We start from the raw sequence: 25,666 nt of genomic DNA on the forward strand, positions 1-25,666 counted from the left end.
GTTGTTTCACAAGTCCCTCAAAAACTTTCCTAGTGTAACATTTGTAAAGGAGCTGCAATCAGAAACTGGTCAGTTATTAAAAGTACCACTAAAATAATATGTAAAAAGGCTAAATTAGCACTGACAGCTTTTGAGAACAGCTTGCATATAAAACCCTGAAGGAATCATTTAATGATACATATTTCTTCTTTTCACTTGAAAAAGTCTAGAAATTATTACATTAATATGTACAAGAATGTAAGGAACAGAGTTGCAAGACACTGACAAATAAACAGTAGCAAATAAACACCCCAAGCCCCCTCATTCTATCTGAATGGCAGCGACCCTCTGCAACCAACAACGTGGGGCAAAACTGACAAACAGTTGCCATGATTTTGGGAGCAATGAGCGGCTTGGAGTTTTTAGCCAGCACAAAGTGTATTTACCACTTACTCCACAGCAATGTTTTAAGACTAGCAGTGATAACAGTGTTAGAAAAGCAGTTACCCCGTAGCGGTTACCCAATCAGAAAGCAGGTCACATCTCGTTAGCTGTATCATATACATTAAACGTCACAGATTCTCCATGGCTTAGCTGACAATTCAGGCATGTGTGTTTTATTTTATGATAACCTCATGTTCCCTTAAAGAATTACAATACAACACACAGATCAATCTGAGATCCTTTACCATGCTTCATAGCACAATTTGGCAGATATTTGCCCCTCTATAAAGCCATTCACTATAAAAGATTAATACTTTTAAAAAGTGTTTTCAGGGCACCACTAGTAAACTACTATGAAAAATTGTAGCACCGAGAATGTTTGCTGCACAAACACAGACACATGGGCAGAAATGCAGCCTGATTCAGTCCACACAGTTTTCACTTCAACAGACTAAAAAGTGTGCTTTATTTAACCACGTAAATAACAAGATGCAGCCTCCACTATTTTTCGTCTTTATGTGATAAAAGTATTTCCCCTTCCCATTCAGTATATTCTTTGTGGTGGCTGATCTGGGTGTAGAAGCCAGAGTGTATAAACCACTAACAGATTATACAAAGCATAACCAACAGTGAACGTAGTTTACATTAATTGGGTACTTTTGACAGCTATATGATAAAGTCGTGAACCGATCATCTCTCTGGCTAACAGCAACTGCATTCTAAATGTAAACATGAATTTCGCTTGTCGGTTGTCCCGAACATGTGTTCTTTAAGTGCAGCCTAGGGATAAGTTTTTAAAACTCTGCTCCTGTTTTCTGTTATCATTCATTTTTAATTTTAACGAGTTTACAAAACAAAACCAGAGAAAGGTTCGTCTGTCCCCCTTAACCCGCAACATTTCTGAACTAGTTTTGTGCAAAAGCTCAAGCGATACCTTGCAATATTATAGCTGCAAATGCCAGCAGGACAGATCCTGAGCAAACAACACACTAAGGCAGAGAAATTTCCTGAGACCAGCATTATAATCAACCCTGAAGTGCTGCACTGTAATTTCAAGATTTCAGCCTAAGCTGGTATCTCCTCAAAGAGTTGCTCTGCGTGGAAACATAATGAGGGATTACCCAATTAAACTACTAAATTAATTAGGGTTCGTGCCTGCATATACTGTACTGCCTAGTGGGACGCTTCAGCTGGAATTCGGGCTGAAACCTACCACGGTCCATGCACAGGAAAACAAGGCTGAGGGACTTACCTCCGTCCGCGACTGCAGCCTCTTGTTCATTTCATATATTCGGTACTCTGGTTGCACCATGTATGGTGTGTGTCTCCTATAAAATGGGCCAAAAGGAGAAGAATAGAAAGGGTCATGTGGTGTGCTGGACATCTTGCCTGCTTGCAGAGATTCAAGCTACACAGAGTATCATCAACATCCATACAGAGCACATGGGCTGTGTGTTCTTCACAGTACAAAGTAGCAGCGCGCACACACACACACATCCAGGCTGCACGCACTGGCTGGGAACTGCTGTGGGAGCCCTCTATAGCAGGAGACGGGGGGGGAGAGGGAGCGGGAGCGCACAGGCTCCGGAGAGAGAGAGAGAGACTGGATAGCTTCAGGCACCACCGCTCGTTTTTAAAGCAGCAGTTGCTGGAGGGGTCATTTCCTGTCCACGCTGTAGACTAGTTCAAAAATATAATTTTCCTCTCCGCCTGACAGAGGTCTAAGGTTTGGGTTTAATTTTTCCCAGCCAGGACCCCTCAGGAACCTGGCAGCAAGGCTTGTTAGCATATAGGTGGTTTAAAAGCTGCCTGAGCCAATCACCCTCTGCGAGGAGCACGCTCGGGTAATGTCAGAAATGTGATTACTACAAAATACATAAACACAGGCCACGACAATCCCCGCCGCTTGCAGCTGGTGATTCGCCCGCTCCGAGACGGCTCCCTCCAGCGCAGCTCTGCCCGCTGCAAGTGGCTGCGCTGGGCTAGCGAGGCTTCGGCAGCCCTCGCCACCCCGGCGGTGCCTTGCGGGGGTTTGCACCTCGCATCAACAGTTTGGGGGGACGAGAGGGAGGGCGGCCTTGCTGCCGCACCGGAGGCGGGATGGCCGGGGAGCCTGCACAAAGAAATAACCTCCCTGCACCACACTTCACACAATGGAGAGCAGTCAAATGCCAGTAACAGAAACCTCCCGGAAAAACGTAAAAACACAGAGAGCCGGGTGGGAGAACGAGACCCCCGAACAACTGCCGCAGTCCCGGCCGGCGGGGGTTAGAAATAAACAAATGGAGCATTGGAAAAGCAGCTCTCCGGCTTAAAGGTGGCGGCAGCTAGGTAGGAGACTGGTCCCTATTTTCGGGATCATTCCTGTGCACAAATCCAGTAGCGGTTAGAGTACACTGCAAATGAAAGATACCCAAAACTGGGGGGGAGGACCCGAGGGGGAGGGAGAAGGGGAGGTGAGCACCCTTTGGAGGTGAAGGATGAACTTTATCTGTTGAACCATACTTGCAGGAAAGTGCTGGGAGCGGGTACCACGTGAACGAAAAGTCCTCAAAATGTAGAGGAAACAAAATGGGCTCATCCGCTACATGGGAAAGTGCAAGGTTTAAGAGGGGAGCCTTCAAACTACCTGCACAAAAAAGCCCTTGAAGCACAGACTCTGTCTTTATACACAGCTGTAAAGTATCAGGCATTATTTACAGTACTGTATAAATGTAAAAACAACAATAAACAGCACTGAATTAATCTCTCATGTAAATTCATTCAAGCAAATGGAACCACTCTAGGAACACATTTAGTTAAGTAATATGATTAAGAGAATAACCATCAGCTGCAGTCACAACGGTTCTCAGCTGGGGTGCTTTGCGGGAACGCTGCAGGATCACCCATTTCACAGATGGGGAAATCAAGGCACACACCACCACATTTTCTAAATTTATGTAATAATCCCGAAAAATATTTGAGCGTGATATGGAGTCACCCACTGCCAAAAAATTAATTTGAATCCGACGGAATGTAGGAATATTTTAAGACAGATTTGAAAAATTCCAGTTTTCACTGGCATATGGCTAAATCTGGAAAACCCGAGTTCTCTTTTCAGGATAAAATACAAAAGTTCATTGTTTTATTCTAGTGACCACTGATCTGGATCACAATTTATCTTTGACCTACCAGTCGCTGTTTAGCAAAACTATTTCTGTACGCTTTTGTGGAATAACAGTTTCCATAAGAAGTGACGTATTGAACTGTTTTATAGACTTCCCACAGCTTCTGTCACTAAACACAGAGCCAACAGATAATACATGGGGTGTTTCACTTCTCTCTTTTAATGCTCCCCAGCTATGTAGCAACACTACACTGTCGCTCCAGTAGCATCACAGGTGCTGAGGTGCTGAGTTTAATACATGGCGTGCACAACGTTTGGCTCAATAGTGCTGTAGTGACAGTGACAGCGCTCTGCCAGGGTTTGCTGGCCGCACAACAAGCCTCTAACATGGCTACGTACCTAGGAGAAAACTTGCCTGCGTCTACCTTGTACTCTTAACAGATCCCAGCAAGGCTAGCTTAAAGACTAAAACCAAAATGACCAGAAAACTTACAGAGTTAAAGCACTAATATACACAATTTTTATGGCTGAAGTACCACCTACTTAAATAAATGTCAAAAAAAAAAAAAAATCAACCCACCAAACTGTGGATTTTACTTTGTTTGCAAAGCAAATCCAAAGTAAAACATATTTGCCCAAGAAGGGACACACTGCTTTTTGTAATTAAAAAGGTGGAATTTTGCATAGCTTGAAAATTGTATCTGTTTTAAAGACTTTTTGAGTAGGCTAAAATTCACTGTTTCAAGAAGTTAAACATGGCAATAATATTAATATTTTTCATTTTGGCTGAGGTGGGGGCAAAGGAAGAGGTTGCTTTAAAATAAAAAAAAAAAGACAAACTCAGAGTAGTGAAAGTGAATGAGCAGTAGGATTTGCTTTCAGGATTGGGAACCCCAGATACTCCCCCCACACCCTATATAAGAGCTTCTGTGTATGGGTCTAGCGCAAAGCAAATATATGCAATGATATTTTAATAATTCCCATTGATTAACTGGCAAATTATTGCACACCTACAGCCCAACGGTGAGAACCGAGTCCCAGGGTAGGAACCTGCTAATTACAGGCTCCGGCAGCACTTCCAGTTGCCTGTTATCATCTAGACCAGCATGATGCTCAGAACAGTAAAACAGAAGGCAGAATCAAAGGAAAATAAAGTTACAGGGATCCTGACAGTGTCATCTCGATTCCCACTTGGATCTGCCGCCTTTAAAGATTCGTGTGCTCTCCAGGAGTGCCGGTTGGGGGGCGTGCAGCCAGCCCCGCTGCCTGGGCTGCTCCAAACCCCGGCACCAGTGGCATCGAGGCGCTACCCAAAGTGGCTGTGGGGTCAAAGGCAAACATCTGGCCCAAGGTTTAGGATAATCAATAAAGTTCTTAATCTGGAAAATAAGTTTATTATGAACAGAGGAGAAAAGAGGTGAAGGAAAACAAGAAGCAGCAACTAGTTAGTCTTTCCAAATCCGAAAATGAGTGTATTTATGTGCCTGCATATACACTGCTACAAATAAAAACAGCGTGTGCAGAGTTGCATTTACATGGGTGTATACATGTGTGAATCCCTCCGCGTCTCAAAGCAGAGAGCCTTATCCTGCTGCTCAGAGCCCAGAAAGGGAGGGCTGCAAGCACCACCGGGGTTACCCCGTCCTCAAATCTCCGCACCGCGTAGGCTCACCCGGCCCCCTGCGTGGGTGCTGCACCCGGGCATGAAAGGAGGCAGCACACCAGAGCAGAGAAGGACCAGGACACAGGCCTGCAATCCCCACCAAAGAAGGAGAGCTGGGTAAGAGAAGGGTGCTGTCAGACCCCACCAGCGGAGGCAGAGCCATGTTTCATGTCCATCTGGCCAGGCACTAACCACACAGGCCCGACACCCCAAGGAGCCTCAAGACATGGTGCACTGGGCTGGCTGATGTTTGGGTGCCAGATTGCCCTCTCCTGGGCAGAAACAGAAGGACCCACGTAAGTCAAGGACTCCACTCTGAGAGCAGCCCTGGAGGACAATCTCCCTTCATTTCAGGGGGAAACGTGGATTTGGTGGAGCAGAAGGGTGCAGGTCCTTTTCCTCTGCGCCCACCAGCATGAAACCCACAGCACCTACGAGTAGCTGAGATGCACTATGATAGAAGGACCAAAAACCAACAGCAGACTTCCCCCAGGACACAAGCAGGGAGCAAGAAGGGATGAACCAGGGCAGTGTGTTCATCTGTCTGCTGTTTATGCTGTCGCACGTGGTCGGGTGCTGCCTTCTGCTTGTGACTATTACTGGAGCCCCTGGCACAGGGGGTCCCGCGCCGCCTGCACCACGCTGGCACCCACGCTGCCCGCTGCCACGCCGCGCCATGCCACCGAGCAGCATCGACAGCCCCGTAACGCAGCGCTGCCAAAAGCACCATGTGCAACCAAGGCACAGTCCTCGCTTCGCCAAACTGACAATCGAAGCAGCTCTGAAGGCTGCACTATTTTTAATAACCACTTAGTAATAATAATAATGCAGAAAAGAGATACAGCTGTAAATAGGTGTAATTGCTGTATTTATCCCTGGTATGCGTCGACTGTTCAGTCTCTGTCAGTAATCAGGTTTATAAGGATACATTTAAGGTGGTTTGTAGCTGTTGAAAAGACAGGAAAGGAGAGACTGATCTTAGTTAAAAAATACACAGCAAATGAAGAGCTGAAAACTGGAGGTACTTGAAATGAGATTTCTTGAGAATACTCAAGTAAACATGAGTTTCTTGAAAAAAATAACAAAACTACCTTTTCAAACTGTCCTTCGTTTATATAAAAACCAGATAGCATTGAAGACTTTTGATGGAGTGACCTTAGGTAAAAGAATAAAACTGTTTTCCTATGGATGCTCATGAGTGACTAAATGAAATTTGCTTATCAAAAGTTGGGATGCACAATGAACAACCACCAGCAATACCCCATCATCTGTAATATACGCTCAATTGCTGAGCTCAAACACAGGATTTTGACAGGTTTCAGAACTGAATACTGCCATTAATTTCTACAGCTATAGAATAGAGTGTACCAGATGCCTGCAATTTATAAGAAATCTAGAAGCTGTAATTTGTTTGCATTAAATATTAATATATTGAAATAAAAAACATATTCCGGAAAACACTGTCCTTTCACAGACAATTTGTGGACAGGAAACTAAATAAATCTGCTTAATCCATTGTTAAAAATATTTGCTGGGCTCAGTATACACTTCCAGGCTTCTTCCATGTAGACTATTTTTTTTTCTGATCATGATAATTGTCCTTTTCTGTCATTAATAAATGACATGATTATTTTTATCAGAAAGGTTTTTAAAAAATCCGTAAGTGGGGCCCACCAAAACTACTGTGTTTCAGAGTTTAGAGTGCAGCCAGAAGGGTTCACATCTTTTAAATGCTTCAGGCTTTTTGCAAAATCAACCTACCTTGCATACATTACATACAATGATAATTCGATACATATGACAATTCTAAGAATTCTTTTCACTCTTTAATGCTAGTAAATTAGAGTTACAGCTCCAGCACTCACCAATGATGCTAGAAGTACCTCTGAATAGATGATAACACAAAAGGGATTTTAAATATTTTTTAATTCTGCAGTGTACACAACATCTTTGTCCGCAATCAAAATGGATATTAAATTTTGTCTTGGAACTTTATGAATGCTCAGCTGAATGCAGTCTTTGAGGAGCCTGCCCACCTCTGACCAAGCAGTCTGTCTGTTTTACCCATACAGTACATGCACAGCACCTGCAGCAGACAGAGCTGGGGAAGAAAACGTGAGACAAACTCAAAGTGGTGCAAATCCTATCTTGGTGTTACAGTGATGGGCCCTCTAAACATACCAAGACAGAGCAGACAAACTGACTTATCTTCTCTCCGATTAAGCTACGGTAAGCCACTGTTCAGTGTGGTTTAAGTGTCCTCCCTTTGTGCCTAATGCAGAGGGGATACTGGTCTGTAGGAGCTCCCAGCTGCAGACTCTGGCTCAAAGGGACTTAGGCTTTAAGCACTAGAGGCTGCCTTTTGCTCCTCACGGTGCTGTCGGTGTGGCACCCTGAGCGGACGGCATACTTGGGAGGCCTCCACCTACCCTGCATCACACCTGGGCACTGTAACTACAAAGTACATCGTGACCATGCCAGAGAGGACTCTTGTCAAGGGAAACAGCTCCATGAGGTGCTGGGAGGAGAGGATGGGGTCCCAAGTGTGAAATATTCAGCCCTTGACATCAAGGGGAGCTTCCCTGGGCTGCAGTAGCTTCAGGATACCAAAGAACACCTGCCCATTGACAGAACCAGATCATCTTCCAGACTAGTAAAACGCCAAAGAGATTTTATATACCTTGGTTTTGCTGCATCTCTGAGGACACCACGAAGGCTGCTTTCCAGAATCCAGCAGCTTCAAGAACACTTCTGTCTTGTTTTGTTTCATCTCCCCCTTGTTTCTGTGTTCACTCCATTTCTCCCATTTTCCTTCATATCATCCATACCAGCCTGTAGCCCCTTTCGGAGTTCCTTTTCCATGAATAATTTCTAAATATCTGCCTTGGTAGTTTCTCACCCTACATGTTTTTTCTTTTTTTTTTTCCCCTCTACCCCCATATACGCTGCTGAAGTTTGGGGTGGATTATCACTGATGCTGGTAAGCGCTATTTGAAGCAACTGAGATTCTTCACCCAAAGTGCTCAACAAGTTTAGCTGAGTGTGTTTTTCCTGAAGAAAGCTTGAAGAGCTGATGCTGAGGATGGTGAATCCAGAGCAGTCAAGCAGGGAAAAGAAAGGGATGAAATTCCTGTCATTTGCGTCTTGCAGGCATCTCCCAATGGCTGAGGAAGAAAACAGCCTTCAGCAGCAGAGAAGACAGTACTGCGGTTTATAGCATTGGCAGATAGCCAAAAAAAAAATCCAAAGGAGTGGGGGGGAGGCTGCAGGAGCAGACTATGGTCTGGGAGACTGACCCTCCAGCGAAAAATCAGACAGGCCAGCAGAGAGGTAAGGACCTGAAGAGTCCGAACCCCTTTCTTATACACTAGTTTCCCTTACAGGCAAGCTAAATATGAAATAAATGCAGGTGGCACAGTCACTCATCTCTAACGTATTAAACAATGTGTTATTCAAAATTTCTTAAGTCTATCGCAGCCCAAAGCAAGAATCATTGTAGCCACACCTCAATATAGTCAGAAATAAGCAATACCAGACTTCAACACAATCTGTAAGCAACCCTTCCTCCCTAACTTGCCCTCACAAATATATGGCAGCATAGCCTGCCTATGACAGATTACAAACTGGGTCTGAGAAGGGGGACAGATGTGTGAATATGAAAAAGAGATTCTCATTTTAGCTAGTGTTTCCCCTAAAAGTTCTAGTCCTTACCTGGAAAAGCTTAATATTCCTTCTACGTACCCAACTCCACCATACTGATTTACCTGTTACACACCTCACCCACTGCTCAACTTTCAGCATATTTCAATTAGTTGAAAGCTTACTTTTTAAAGGACTCAACTGGGAGCACTCAGCTTTGGAGGCATTTCAGTTGAGTGCTAATTAGCAACTAGCTGACTGTCAACTTCTCTTCTTCGAAGAGAGGGAAGGGTTGGTGAGTCCCTTCTGAATTACCTGGCAATCAAATACATGTTGAAATTTATTCATTAACTTATAATAATCATCCCTAGCACTTCTTTGGCAATTTTCATCTTCAAAGCACTTTATAAACATTCATAGAGACACTGTGGTGATTAGCACTACGACAAAACTGTGCAACTTCCTGCATACGGGTCTCTCTCCCCATTTTACAGGTGGGGAAGGTAAGGGAGAGCTGAATGACTGAGAAAGTCAGTGGCAGAAATGTAGTTATACCTCAGGAAATTATGGCTTACGGATTTGTATTTGGATCTTGCACAGCACAGACATACAAACTAAGCAGAACAAGTGATGGACAGACAGGATAACTGGTGTGAAAGGGAATGATGCACGGAGAAATTCTGTGCCTGGTACCAAGGCAGGATTAATTTGGGTCTTACAATTAGGCCTTTATCATATAACTGAGCCAAGCTCCCACCAAAGCCTATACTGCATTCACCTCGTTGCTTTGAACCAACAGTTATGCCTTACTACACAACATGCAATGCCACTCTGTTTTATTCATTCAATTATTTAAACACCACGTCCCAACCAATAGTGGAAAGAAATGCATGTTGGAAAATATTATTTCCTACACAGATTTTTCGAGAGTTGTTTATTTCACGTTTCTAGCTCAGTCTCCATTCTTTACAAAGATTTGATCCTACGCTTAAACCTTTGCACTTGCAAAACACAAGCCAAAACTTGCCAGGAAATGAAAGCATGCTGAATATGATCCATTGAGATTCTGGGTATCACTGGTGCATGCACTCTCTACACTGTTGTAGACTGTGCACTTAATATGTGAAAAATGCAATCAGTTACCTGTACGCATATTTTTAGACACAATACATTTTTTTAATTTGGCCTTTAAAATTCAAGTACAGTTATTGATTTAAATTTTACACTTTGAAATGTTACCATGTTCTGCAGTGCTTGAATTTTGCCAAGGCCTTGTACGGCTGCATAAATGTGACTGAAATAGCCAGGAGTTTTGCTTGGAAAAGCTGATTATGCTGCAAGAGCAAAATGTTCCAGCTCATGAGGGCGAAAGACTGGCTGTGCCTCTCCTTTTAGTGAATAATGATTTTGCACAGAAAAATAGAGTCTAAGCAAAATATATACTGAATAAATCTTTATCTCTTCTATGTCATAGATTCTGTTCCTTCTACGTCTCATACCTTCCAGGCATGATACTCAGTGACCTATATCCAAACAGTGACCAAAAAAGTGACCATGTATCTAATTCAGTATTTAAACACACCACATGCATCTTAAACATGTCCGACATGCACATATCGCAGAGAGCATGGAAAGATGCTGACACGTCTGGAGAAGCAGCAGATCTGAGCTCCCTCTGACTTGTAACTCAGCCCACATCAGGAGCTGCTGCCTCTCACGGAGACAGGACACCACCAACCAGCTGCTCAGTGGCAGCAGCTGCATCTCCCAGCTTCTGATCTCATCACTAGCTTTGATTTTTGATTCTAAGAGTGCATTCTGCTCTCTGCTGTCTGTTGTCTTCCCAGCGTCATCCCACCGCACAGATCCTGCAGCCATGCATGCTCATTTATACTGGTGTTTTAACAACAGCACAATGTTTTGTGTATGAAGTACAACAGCTTGTGGAATTTTATGTACATTTATCCATATCTCTTTGCTTGTGAAGTTTGAAGTTTGAAGCTTATTGATTAGAAAGGTTTGTTTCTAATTAGAGAAACCGAAAAAACCTCCAGCATACTTTATTTCTGCCTGACACTGTACCCAGAGAACTGGCACAACACATTGTCTGTAGCAAACCTTCTTCAGTGCAAGTGTCCTAATAAATATTGCCTTGATTTCAACATCTGGTTCATATTAAATAAAACTACAGATGTGAATCCAATAAAGATAGAAATTTTGGAGGGAACATAAAAAGCTTTAAATTAACCAGCAAGACATTTGTGTTAATTTGCAAAAAGCAAAAAAGCAAGTAAAATTACCACAGGACCTGCAGTCGGACGTTCCTGTGTCTTAGCTAGAAAGGGTAGCACAACAATGCCAATTATTTTAAAACCACCTCATCCTTAACATGATACGAAATTTCGGGCTGAGTCCAGGCGTTACAATTCTAACTCACAACATGCCAGGTTTTTGCATTTTTAAACTTAAAATCTTAAGATTTGGGGGAAGGATAAATGAAAGTGTGTGAGAAGGGACATTTAGTCAGCTAAAGAATTATGAACATTACAAGGACAATTACAGGGCTGTTTTACATTAACAGCATGAGCACTGAAAATTTTCTTAAGTCTTCATACAACCTTTGTATTTCATGTATATACGTACATTATAATCGCACCCTGGTTAGTAATATGTGTTACACAGAGATCAAAACAAAGGAGTGTTCACATGCCTTCAGTTAAGTCTACACTGAAATTTGCCATTAAAAAAAACCATTTAAATCCAATCATTTCACATTTTGATGAACTGAGTTTAGGTTTTCAGATCTTCTTTGCATTATGGACAAGCCAAAGTGTGACCAGCCATATCTAGGCTCACTTACAGTTTTCTAGTGGAGTAATAAAAAAGCACAATGGTTGTGGGTGTCAGAATGAGTATATAAGCAGTATATGTAGTCAAGTTTATGGAGGGACGTGTCCATGGGTTGTCTCCTTGCTGCTACCATTCCCTTTGCAAGGTAAATGGCAGGTAGTTTGTATATGGTCTGCAGTCACACCTCCATTTTGCAGGTCAGGATTTTCTAAGTAGTTTCAGGGAGCACATCTGATTGCAAATAAGTCAAAGCCAATAATAATTTTTTGAAGAATTCTATACTTAAGCTTCATTTTTATTAACTGGTATGGATGAAACATTTTAAAATAAAGTTCTCTTGTTGAAAACTTGTCCAGATTAATTTCTATATGTTTACTGCTGTTTCACACTTCCCAGAAGGTCTTAATTGTAAATATATTCATTATGGCACACTTTTAAGTCTTTGCCAATTTAGAAACTCTAAAATTAAAATTCACATTAATTTGCTTGATTCAAAATAATCAAATTGAGTCACACTGAGAAAATCTTACAGCATATCTTGTCTAAAGCAAAAGCAGGCACCTGCCACATTAGGGAAAATGCAAGCTTTTACAAAGACATAGGTTACACTTGTCCTTATAATCTCAGAGCGTGGCAATGAGGCCATAATATAAAAAAGAGAGACCCCTCTTCCTCCTGTTCCAAAATTTTTATTTGCATGTATTTGGTTTCTTCATGGATCTCCCACAACTATTCTTCAAAGAGAGCGCTCATTGAGATGAAGAGGCAAGAGGTGAGACTGAGGTGGGAGACTGGGATAGTGAGCTGAGAGACTGTACTAGCTATTTCTTTGATTTTTACAGTATATGATGGTGCTAAATGAAGTTTAACAACCTGAAATTTAAGTTAATGGTGTTTCCTGTAAGAAACCGGGAACATATATCATGCATACCGCTTGACATAATTTATTGCTAATTTCAGAATGGCATTTCCATAGGCATATTGTGCTCAAATCATATTCTGCCGTTCCTACACATATCATAAGAGCATCAGATCAGTGGAACCTGGCGGTGCATATCAAGGCATATACACTCTCCAGTGTGTGTTATGGCACTGATGGCCCACCTGTCCAAACTGATGTCTCTAAAGTCATCCATGGCAGTCCATGCAGCCAAGTCTTCTTCTGCTGGCAGTGAGGTAAAGGGGCAGACAGCACACCCCATTTCTTCCCAACACAGGGTTAGGACATCACTGTAAGGCTCACCGATGGGTTCCTGAAATGCACCTGTCCCACAGTGTAGACGTAATCCTCATCATACATTGGTTAACCCTAATAACCTCGTACAGCAATGGACTGCAGTTAGGGACAGGCTATTTCACAAAGGCTGGAAAGTATAGTTCAGGTCAGCCAAAGGCATAGATACAAAGATGCTTATTTTACTAAATCCTAATGAAGCTTCCTCTTCACCATCATCCTGCCCTGCAGTCATAATTCTCCCAATCCAAACTCACCTTTTTCCTTCCATTCTATTCAATTCCCCATTTTCATTCCTCCCCAATACCCCATTCCTTAAATCTTATCCTGAACCAGAATATTTCTATCTTCCCTTCAATTTCAGATGTTTCTGAAACACCTACTAACTCTTCCCCTGCCACTGTTTTTAGACCTCTCCTCCTACCCAACACGTACTCTGTTTCAACACTGTTCCTCCATCCCTCACCTACATTTACTCATCTTTCTTCAGCCCCTTCATAGGTCTCAGCACTTTGGGCAAAATGCTAGGGGAAGCTGCAGCACACAAACCTTGTTTGGTCACAGGAGTCTGATGATGTATTGTGCGTCATCAATCCCACAGAAAACCTGAAGTACATAAAATATGGTAATGGCAGCCAGCCCAGAAGAAACTATCAGCTCTGCTGATATTCTGCCCGGGTTTCGTGGGAGATCAGGAAAGGCAAGAGGGAGTGCATGGGAAATCAGAGAGATAAGAAACTTGGAATTATATGGAAATCAATGCAGCCAGTCAAAAAGAGTTGGCTTTTTTGGTTTTGTTTATGTTTTTGAAAAGGCAATGATTTAGGACAGAATATTTTTATTTTATAGGAAACAAAGTGCTGCAGGTTAGAGTTTGATATCAGGTTCACTGTCAATGTGAAGATATACTGAAAGTTTACTCTACTGCTACTGTGATCTATCATCTGAATTCAGGTCACAGTTCCTTGAAATATGTATTCAAGACTTGGATAAAGTCAGAGGAAAGAGAGGAGGCAATAGTGTTCACAACATGATCTGTGTGGCTTGTAGTCATCCCCATTCAACCCAGAGTTATGTCCATTCGGGTGCTCAACCGACTCCGAGCCAAGTAGGTTACAGACTTCTGTTTCTCATGAATACAAAAGCTAAGTGATTTTTTTCAAGATATAAAAGGCTGTTGTGCCCCATCTTGTGTGTTTTTCCTACTTGAGAATTGATCTTAATTTTAGTTCCTTAAAATAATGCTCAAATAATGTCCTGGATTTTTATTTTGTTTTTACTTTTACCATGACTCCATCTTAAATCAAGGATTGAAGATCTTACAAAAAAGATCATTTAACAATATTGCCAGAACTAACCTGGAGACACACATGCAGAAAGCTCAGATGAGTTTCAGACAAACACCTGAAGTTTTGAATAATGATTTGAGTTAAAAATCCTGCCTTTACAGATTTCCTATTCTTGGTGAAAACTGGACAAAGAAAACCAAAGTAAAATGGGAACACTTAGATTAAGTAATTAAAACCACACGAGACCGCATAGTTTAAGAAAAAATCTATCACATAAGAAAGTTTTCTGTTGACTGTCGTAAGGCATCGATTACTTTTGATTCCAGGTACATGTGTCACAGTTGTCCTAAGCCCACTTCAAGGTGCAGGTTTCTAAAGGATGTTTTTTATGGCTAGGCTACAAGGTCCTGCTTCAGCTGCAGAAGGTCAAATGCTGTATAATTGGAAAGCGGGAGAAGACAGGCCACAATGCAGTTTTTGTTTACTCTGATCCTTGCTAGCTGCTGTACTGGACAGGATGTGTTCTGCTGGTCAGCTTAGACACACTGTATTTACAACTGCCATTTTATACAGATAATCACTCATTTTACACCCACAATCACCTATTTTCACAATACCGCATCCAAGGAAGCACTGTTGTTTTCCCATCTTCTGCAGCAAATGACGTGTGTCTCTTACAGACAGCAGTCTGTATTTTAACGACTCATAATTCAGTTCTGAGAGTTATGAACCTTTAATAAATCACATCTTCTGGAGCAATGTCCAAATGCAGACATTTAAACACGTTACTGAAAGTTAGTCTCCATTACACTGAACAGTATATTCTAGGCAAATGCACTATGTATTGCCTGACTGACTTCAGCAGAAGGTCTTTATAAGAGCATATTTAAAAATCAGGACAGCAATACCTTAGCCTATATCTATCTTTCTGTACTCCTTGGGTTTTTGTGGTTTTTTATCTGATGATGGTCCACCATAAAACACTGAGTCAAACCAGCAGAAACCTGGTGTCCTCATCTCAGCCAGCCGTCCTTATCACCTGGGTACTGAACCATGCTCCTTCTTCTATGTTCTACATTTGGTTCCAGGACTTTTCCTGAAGGAAGGGCAGAGCGATGCCCTCTTAAATACTAAGCTGTAACCTGGTGTTTAAGGCACACTCCTAGGAACCAGTGAATGGACATGTGAACCCCTTAAGCAGAAGAGGGCAAAGAAGTTAGGTTTTCCACTTTGTAACCACAGAGCAATTGTATAAACAACGGGTGGAGGCAGCAGCACTCCTTATTTGTGTGGAGACAGCGGGACAGTGAAACACATACCAAGAGAGTGTTGAACGTAATAATCAAAACCAACAGTGGTATACAATAGACCACCCAAAACACAGCTGTAATAGTTTTTCAGCTCTGCCATGGAAACAATGAATAGAAACAACAAGCAGAATAGTTTTGAAAATAGCATTTCTACTTTTCAAAGTAGAATTTTAAACTTTGAACCAATCAGGATAGTAATTAGAAACTTTTTTGCGGGTATAATTGTTGCTGCATGAGGTCAACTGTGCTAACAGCACTAGAGAGGCGTAGAGCCTAACAAAGTGATAGGTTAGCGTGCTGTGTAGGAGTTAGGTATGTTACAGGAGCTGCTTTAACTGGGTATTTCCTGGTATTTAAAGAATTGCATGCAGAGGTAATGACTGTCAATACTTAATCAGAATAACCATCATTTTATATCATACAGAGATTATTACATAGAAAAAATATATTAAAATAGTTTTGAATTCTTTCCATTTTCGTTCTGCTCTAGAAATAATGAGCTTCCTGGTAGCAAAACCACTTGGTTCCAAACCAAATCTGTAAAATTACAGCTAGAGTCATTTCCCTAGCAGGCCTTGAAAGGTGTGGCAGATGTGTGCTGAGAAAAGGTCCAGTTGATCTGCATCCTGAGAGAAACATAGTTTAGATTTCCAGGGCACCTCTGCAAGACTGACCACATCCCCGTGGGGTGGCCTGCAGGGCCATCTCCTTTCTACTGTTGCTGAATATCAGTACTCAAGAGTTTCTTCCTGTAGAGGAAAGTTCTCAAAAGAGCGTATTCATAACTGGGTGTCTCTCAGCCCGTGTGTGAACTTTGCCAGCCCCATCAACACCACTTACTACACTTTTTATCCAAAAACTGCACTGAATAAGAAATTACTGATGAGCTCCCCTGTTAGATAATAGGGCATAAGTGCTTCTGTTTTGCATATGGGCTCTGAAGCATAGCAAGATTAAAGCTAAAATTTGTGAATTCCTCAAGTTTGGGGTGCCTCAGTGATTAGATGCCCAACTTCGAATACCTAGGGTTTGATTTCCCTGAACTGTTGATCATCTGCCACTCCTTCAGATTTCATCTACAGTGAGAACTATCAGTGCTTCAGACACCTATACCCTGATTTTCAGAAGCAGAGCCAAGGAAGGAATTATTTTCCTATCTATTAAAGCTTCACAAAAATAATGTTTTTCCCCAGTCCAGGTTGGAGGAAACATTTGGAAGCATTAGGCAGAAACACTATCACCATGGAAAATAACTGGGTAGACAAATCCTTTGCCTGAGTGTAAAAGCCTGAGGTGCAAGTTTCTGCTCTGAACCTGATGGTTCAAACCCAGATCTTCTCTGAATGTTCCCTGCAGCACAGTATTGGTTGCATAGGGTGGTACTATCTGTTTCTCTTACTTAAAAAAGAAATTCCCTGTTGAACTGAGACTTTCCGTCAAAAGCAAGGGTGAATCCAATCCTATTTTAGAAAGTTTTGATAAGGCAGCACTGTCCTGTGCCCCCTTTCTTTCTTCTTACTCTCTCCAAAACATTCTTTTTTTGACAAAAAGAATCTAAATCTAAACTAGCTGTTATCTTAAGCTTGGCAGATGAAAAAGCACTTTCAGAAGCTAGTTATCACACAGGAATGGAAACCAGTTCACTTAAGTTTTGAAGAGCCATATAACCACAAAAGACCATCTGCCATCTTCCTGCTGTCCTTTCTGCTCTGTAAGAGCAGAGCACTACGTACCTACTAACTTTGACAAGTCATAATGCTGGGGGGAGGGTTCCCAACACCAGCTTCATTCATTAAAAATCCACATTCCTTCTTTGAAAACCTTCCAGCCTGAGCCCCACATGAGGCAGAGACTCAAGAAAAAATTAAGATGGAGAGAAGGGTCCTGAATCCCATCCTTAGTGGAGCTGCAGTGAGGGTAGGCAGAGTTGAACAACTCAAGGGTGTTCAAGCTGTTTTCAGCATTTGAAGACATTTAATGGTGTTCTAGGGGAAAAAAAAATGTAAAATGCTAGTTTCTGATGTGACTCGTATGGCCTATGTGGGGTACTGTGACATTTAGGGACAACAGAGCTGAAGAAAAGAAGAATTATATGATAAATTATACATACTTCTGTAGTAACAGAAACCTACAGTAATGTAGATTCAAAGAAGCACAACATTTATTAACAAATTCAAGCTTTAATAAAAACGTAAGGACATTTTTTCCACTTTACTTTAACTAGAGGAAAAGAAAAAAAAAACTAGCTCTCTCCTAAACTTCTGTGCCCTCTCACCTCCAACATCTCAATCTCCACTGAGCACACATAGATCATGTCTGCCTCAGAACGTAAATACACAACAGTGCAACAGAAGAATTAAAATTAACAGATGAGTCCAAGGAACAAAACCAGCTAACAAATGTATCTTGTTAGACTGCTGTCAGAGAACAAGATTTTTATCAGAAATGCTGTTTTCAGAGGACACCAGGATAATTTCCTCCTAATAAATTTCCATCTTATTGAGAGCGGCTAACGTTCTGCCAGTCAGAGGGAATCTCCCAAGGGTATGGCTTATGCAGCTCTCCTACCACTGGATTAGATGTATGCACACATTTTAAAATACAGTGAGAACATAGTACCTCTAAAAGTGTGTTTGGGTATTTTTCAAAACACGCAACAGTGGTAGAAGTTTGCCTCGTTTTAAAAAAGATTCGCTACTTTGTTTATTGCAGTCTTTTCCCCTGAATTCAGAGGAAATGAGTGTGCATAATTCCACATTCCCTGGAAGGCAAAAGGAGAACATCGGTCTAAATAGTTTGTGGTGTTGTTTTGTAATTTCCATGAATCAAAGCATATTTTTTTACTGCACCACCTATAATTTTTCATAAATCTCTCCCCTTTCCCTTTAAAAATATTTAGAGGAAAAAAAGAACTGTGTGTCATAGGGTATTAGCTGATTAGTTCATTCAAACAGTGCTAATTATAGGTTTAATTGCTTAAATGTGAAAGTCATTTATTTAAATTAGCTGCATCAAACATACAATATGCTCAAAACCTGAAACATTTTGGTACTGGGAACCAGGGCTATTTTCTGTAAACAGAACATGCAAAATATAAGATGAGAAACAATGTGCCTCTATGTACTGATCGGCAAACTCATTTAAACCCCAAACTCCCTCCTCCCCTGCCTCTGGGGTCGGAGAACAGCCTCATTTGAACAATGACTAATGGAATGCACTGAAATGTGCGGAGGGTTGAAAGGAGAAATACTATTCAAGCCAACAAACTCATTTCATTTGTGATTTAGAGGGGTGCTGCACCTTTCCCCTGAACTCCTCCTGAGAAAGAATGAATAGGCATCTCAAGGTTATGTAAAAACGGGTATTTCGGGTGGAAAACTATATTGGTTTTTAAAATAATAAATGAAGAAATAAATAAAGGTTTGTTATGTCATAAAAATACTGCAGGGAAAAGATGTTTGAACCACAACAAAAAGGTAGTCAGAGCTATAGTGACGGTAGCAATGGCAGAAAGAGTATGCTTGTGAATTAAAAAATATGCTGTATTAAATACGCAGCGTGAGAACTATGATCAGAGTGCAAGAGATGGGCTCAGCTTTTTAATCTGAAAAAAAAAAGGAAGAAAAAGAAGAGAATTTTAAAGAACACAAAACATTAGATAATTAACATACTGAAGAATGCCTGGCTGCCAATCCCTCCATCTTCCTGTGTTGACAAAGGAATGCATATATACATATAGATAGACGGTTATTTTTTAAGAAAGAATTTTTTTAAGGAACAAAGAGATTCAGAAGAGCTAGATTCCCCAGACATATCAGTTTTCATGTTCTGTATCTCTGTTCCGTCAGTAATCAAGTTGTATCTGAATGTTATTGCATTTTTCTAAACCTTCAAGTTGATATTAAGCCCCAGTATTCTCAACAACATTATGGAAGTACACACAGCAGCGGCGGCAAAGGCTGGTGGATGCAGAAAGCTCCTCTTAATTTAATAAGGGTTTTCAAACTGAACGCTATGCACCATTGACTATGCAGGAAAGCTATTTTTTGCTGCAAAAGTTCCCAGCTCATGAATATCCTTGTATGCTTCTCTGTGCACAGCCTCTCTCCGTGCCCCCTTTTCCTGCTGAGAGGGTCATATGGCCACAGGAGAGCCTGACCCCCTGTTTACATTTCACTGTGCAGATTACACAGTGAAGAATAATACTACAGCTGGTTACTACTTACAATTATTTAATTTAAAAAAAAAAAAACAACCAACACTTGAAAAACTGAATTTATATAAATCCATCTGTCTCTCTGTCTCTTTCTCTTTCTCCACATGCAACTTGCCATTTATTATTTACTTGTAAATTTGTTATACTCATTCATTACAAGCTCGGAGCTTCCTTTTTGGGTGGTGAAAATGGTTGTACTTTTGCTCTATGTAATGCAGAGCCTCACCTTGGAACGAATAGAAAGTAAAAAAATGTTTGGAAAACATTATGGCCATATCTTAGATAAGCAAAGTAAGGCTGGGAGAAGGTACAACCCTAACGTCATGCAGCAGTCGGTGACAGAGGAAGCAATATGCTCCCATACTGGGGGCTGAGCCAACAGTTTCATCTCTAATTTTTAGAGACCCCTACTCTCCTGACACACAGTGGTGCCCCCGCAGAGAAGGTTTGAGGATTTCTAAGCAAAAACGCAGCTAAACATAATAGTCCAAGCAAAAAAGTGCCAAAAAGATAGTATTGCAAATGTAGAAAGAACGTCCCGGGTAGATTTTGCTGAGATTAAATCTAAATTGAGTGGATTTCCAATGTGATCAAGGAACAGCATGTTAAGGGAGAGAGTTGGAGACATATCCTCGGGGGATTTATGTGGTTATACCTCCAGATGATCCCAAGGCAGTTGGAAAATGAGATACAAAGGCTCTATTCTGCCCTCATTTACACAGCACTTAACTCTGATTTTCATGCCATTTAAACAAGAATGTCATGTAAAGTGTCTTGATCATTGAAAATGGTGCCAAATACATATTGTCCCCTCAAGATTACTGCATGCAATTCAGATCATGGGGCATTTACATGAGTAGAGCTGGCCTTTAGAAAAGAGGTACAGACATTAAAATAGAGGTTGCAAGGAAACTAATCTGAATTGGCCTATTTCTCAGATACTTAGCCAAAATAAGCATGTAAATTACAGTTTCTTTAGCAGTTTTACATTTGTATTTGTCAGAGCAAACTGGTATTTATATACTAGACATACTTCATATAGATGTCCAGGATGCAAATGCAACATTCAGAAAGCCGTCCTTTAAGACTACCGACTAATTTGCTAATATATGTAAATCTATAATATTGCCAGTAAGATGCAGTAAGGGGGATGCATCACATCTTCCATTCATCATATGATATCATGGTAGTATGTCTCCTCATTCTTAGGTGTTTTAAAAGCTTAGCATTTCCCAGTTACAGAGAGTTATGTTGCCCTCTGGATAAAGGATGGAGAAATACATGGCAATGCTGACTTTTGAAGGACAACTATTATACAATATAAAAAAATACATGGTATGTTAGTCCCCACTTAGCTGTGCTGGTACATGTTATGAACAGGCCTGTTTTACCTTATTCCCATTATTTTAATCCTCAGCCACTTAAATGAACATGAGACAGACAGCTGAAAGGTGTTAAAGGTATGTTATTATACTCACGGTTGCATTTCAGTCATTGACTTTTTTATCTCCTAATTAAACACCATACTTAAATTAAGATGTGATACCAGCAGGTATGGTCCTGTTCTGGATAGGGCTGTACTTTAAAAAACTCCAGCAGATTCTGTGAAGGCACATGCTACGGGTATCCTTGAAAATCATAAGCAACTATGAATGCAAACAGCAAGATAAGGTCATGAGTCTCTTCTCAACCTTTTTTTGACAGTTCCTCGATTTAGGATTGTATTGAATTTAGGGTGCCAGGCAGAAGAGCAGTCTAATCCAGCAAGTTCCCCTGCCCAGTTTTATGCATTCACATTGCTGTCTTTGGATACTGTGGACTGGCCTAAGGAATGGAAATTACTCTGAAGCTCAAACCTTATACCTGAAACTAAGCGGAAGCCTTCATTTATGAAGTATGGTTAGGAAGGAAACTGGGTCTCAAGGCCCAGCTTAGAAAATAAAGGAGTCTTTAATTAATCAAGAACCTCTTCAATACACATTTTGACACATACCAATTTATGCCTAGTTTTTTTAAGTACTGTTTGTTGCATATTTGGCCACTTCAGAATCATGTTCTGTTTGGCAAAGAGATAAAGATAATGCAACCGGAATATACTCAGGACTATGCGTTACAGCAGTAGTGAAGCATTTTTGTGCTCCTCTGTTTTCAATCTCTGCAAGTAATGCAGCAAATAGATTGTATGATGCATTATAAATTACATGATGCATAATAGTAATCATCATCAGTCCCAAAATGATATAGAACATAACAAGAAAATACTAGCAAATATTCAATGAAAACCAACGTTGAAATTTTGTGTCAATTTATTCTAGGAGTTAGTCCTAAAATAAAAGAACAGAAAAAAATATCATGTAGTCTATCTATAATCAAAACAAACCACACCGTTTCTGTTACGTAATGGCTAAAACTGAACAGCCAAAGATCTATTTTGTCACCACATTTTGAGCAGTGTGTATACTTAGGAAACTAAAAGCATGTTTGAAAAAATTCATGGACAGGTGTAAAAAAAGCAAAATTACTACACTGTTATTTCTTCTCTAGCCTATAGGCTGAATTTTGTGACAATGTTCAGTGAGCACCCTTTTTTCCTAAGAATTCTCCTTGTGCTCTTCTGACTACAAAAACGCAGATATATGTCAAAGTAAAAATAACGCTCACTGAGAAGGGAGAAGGCGTTAGCTTTTATTCCCCAATCTCAATTAACTTTCAGTTTGGATTTGCTGTGAGTTCTGTGGGAGAGATTAGAGGGATTCTGGCTGTAGTGATTTTCCGTGCAAGGCACCTTTCTGTGTGCTGTAAAATGACCAAAAAATGGTGTAAGTTTGGAGTGAACATATGGTCTTCTTTTCCACATATTGTCTAAGAATTTGCACAAACAAAGGACGTATGTCTCACTTTCTAAAAGCTTTTATAGAAATAGAAAAGTTGGTAAAAACCTCGGCTAGCAAGGGAGTCTGGTACTACTTTATTGGTCAGTGAGTACTGACTTGATTTTTATATCTCTAAATGTTATTAACTTTACTGACATCAAAGAAGGCTCATACCCTTAACACAATATGAAGAAAAAAGGTATCTAGCTGCACTGGCCTCATGTTTCATTGTACTATCACATCACAAGCTGCTGCACTGATAGAAGAAATCACATATCCTCCACAAAAAAGAGAAGAGAAATGTCCATGTAACAGTCTTTGAAAGTTCTGTAAATGCACATTAGGCACTGATTGCATGTCACTGGCACAATACACACCGCTCTGACAGCAAAGGCACAAAGTCATGTGTCTTTAGCAAAGACAATAGAGAAGACAGAATTTGAAGTTGCCATTAGGGAGCACAAGTGAATAGGCAGTAGTGTTCCTGATGGGGTCTCCCTTTGAATTTTTGAAGAACAATAATGTAACCAGAGCACCAGCTATCCTCTTCAGCCATATTGAGCACAGGTAGAGTGGTCATCCCTAAAAATATCCCCACTGAATCATTAATAGCTTACTTAGCTCAATTTTTATCTCAACTTGAAAAAAAAAAGAAACCAAAACAGCATTAAAATAAACTATTGCCACTTAAAAGAATTGTACCACGGTAAGAATGTAACTGGCACAAGAAAAACATAGTTTTGTGCTTCTGTAGTAGCGCTGTAGAAGCGTATTTCTGCACCCCGTATAATCCTTTGGGGAGAGAGGAGGACTGACACAACCCCTTGTGCTTTCTGCCAGGCAGCCAGTGGCGCTGGGGCTGGGGGGTGGGTTTCAAACAGCCAGCTTCAGACAGGCTAGGGCTTCTCATCAGACTGCTTGAGACCTAGATATGTACATTTTCCCTCTCAAGTAAGAACACAAATAATGGAAAGATATAACTATTTGCCTCCAAATATTGCCTGTAATGATAGGGAGGTGTTTTGGAAGTGGAGGATAGAAGAGATGATAGGACAAGTGGGGGGTTTTGTTGGTTTTTTTCCCCTGAAATATTTATCACAAATATGGGACACAAGCCACACATTAATCAGATAAACTCCTACGTATTATGATTGTCTTGGTTATGTGTATATATGTATAAATACAACAGGGACCATTAGAAGCCATATAGTCTTCCTGTGTTCGTGTTCCTGTCTCTGTGTTCCTGTAAATACAGCTAAAGGCATGATCACAGGGTTATGGCATATATCTCAGGTATTGCATGTGCATACGTGCTATTTCAAAAATACCATGAGTTTTATTGCCAGGTATAACCTTCCACAAACACTGGACAAAAGTGTGTAGGTAGTGGTAGCGCTTCAGTGGAATTGGCAGATTGCAGCTGATCTAATGGTGTAACATGATACGTGTTTTCTATTTAACGTGTTGTGAGAAATCTAAACACAGTCAAGATTTTTATTTTTATTACTTTCATTTTCCCTTTTTTCCAATGTTCTTTCAGTAGCACAAGCACTGAAAGCTGGAGAAAACCCATAATGTGGTGTTTAAAATAGTTACCATTTTTCAGGAGTATTTTTTAGGAGGTGGTAGAGATTGAGAGATTGTTTTCTAAATTAAGAGTCCAAGATTTATGGGCAATTTGAGTGGTACCTGGAAAATCGAAGGAGTGGGAAGGAGAGAAAGAAGTAATGGTGTTGTACTCCAAGGCAGAAATAAAAAGCTTTTGTTGCCCAATTCTTATTACCAAGATTTAATACTTTTATTTATTTATTTGAGCAAATACTTAAACTTGTTCATCTCGGTCTTGAAATACAGCTTGAAAAAGCCTGGATCAGGCTATCAACTTGACCACTACCCTCTGATGAGGTAGCAACAGCAAAAAATGTCACACCCCTTGAGTACTGCACTCAGATACCTGAAATTCTGCCACTAGCATGGAGTGAACGGCATACTAGCTAAAAGACAAGTCTTACTACCTCAAGTATAAAGCTGAAGTAAGTATGCGATATCCACATGGTTAGACAGCTATGAGATCCAAGGTAATATGGACACAAGGTTCAGGCTGCCTGTAACTCCATCTCCACTGCTCGTTCAAATGCAAAGGAGTCTGGGCTGGCGGCTGGCTTCAGGGCTAGACCTTCTCCCAGAGGCAACCCAAAGCTGCTGTATTATTCTACAGAGGTTCCTATGGCACACTCAGTACTGTCTTGCTATGTATGGAGAAACACCTACAGTCATACAGGAAGCGCCATCACCAATACTGTGTGTCCTCCCACCCCGCTCCCCACGGGAAAAGCTTGTGCTTTGCTTGGTAGAATTTCAGAGTTGTGGTCGCTGTTGCTTTTGACATATGTATATTGTTAAATATTTGCATTAGAGAGGATGGGGTCAAAGAACAGTGCCTTGCAACTGGAGCAGAAGGCAGTGAGGTCTGTGGGGATTTTTTAAATTGCCAGACTTCATTCCAGTGTGAGATCAGCCCTGGAGAAAGTTGTCCTCTCCATAGGGATGAGATTTCCTCTTAACGTAAGAGTGCTCCATTTTTCAGAGAACTGTAGTGAACAACAAATGCCTTCCACATCTTTTACATAGCCTGGACAAGGCAATGAAGTATGCCTTCATTGGCATACAAGGCAATGAAGTATGCTGAATATAAGCAACAGCTCCCTGAATCTGATTTAAAATCTAAGGGGAAGCCAGTGAAAGCATCAGAGGAGAGATCTGATGTGCTCACAGTAGGTTGCCTTGTTGAGAATACACTTTTTAAAAATCCTCTGTTCTTGGAGGCTCTTACATGCTGAAGACAACATAATGGATATCATAACATGTTCTGAGTTCATACAAGAGTAACAAGTGTACAAGTACCTGACTGTAGATCCTCAGCTGGAGATGACAGTGAGTATTCAATGCATACATAAGCTGCGTTCTGGGAGTTTCAGCGTATGCAAGGGATTCAATAGTAATGTTAACCTGCAGCCTTAGTTCAGCAGTTCCTTGATGTACGCAAGAAGGTAGAGGAGGGAT

General features: G+C 40.9%; 1 protein-coding gene across 5 annotated transcripts in view; it reads right to left on the bottom strand.

Annotated features, from left to right (window-relative positions):
* The window catches only part of LDB2 (LIM domain binding 2), a 224,073-nt gene extending 219,510 nt beyond the window's left edge, over positions 1-4,563 (bottom strand). For 4 of the 5 annotated variants that reach the window (XM_075148822.1, XM_075148820.1, XM_075148819.1 and 1 more), the window contains exon 1: positions 1,676-4,563. In XM_075148822.1, coding sequence (XP_075004923.1) covers positions 1,676-1,807 — 132 coding nt within the window. In that variant the 5' untranslated portion in view covers positions 1,808-4,563. The remainder of the gene's footprint in view (positions 1-1,675) is intronic. The other variant, XM_075148821.1, reaches the window with a different exon arrangement.
* Positions 4,564-25,666: the final 21,103 nt, after the last annotated feature.

Source organism: Calonectris borealis, chromosome 4, assembly GCF_964195595.1.
Source record: "Calonectris borealis chromosome 4, bCalBor7.hap1.2, whole genome shotgun sequence".
NCBI classification, from domain to species: domain Eukaryota; kingdom Metazoa; phylum Chordata; class Aves; order Procellariiformes; family Procellariidae; genus Calonectris; species Calonectris borealis.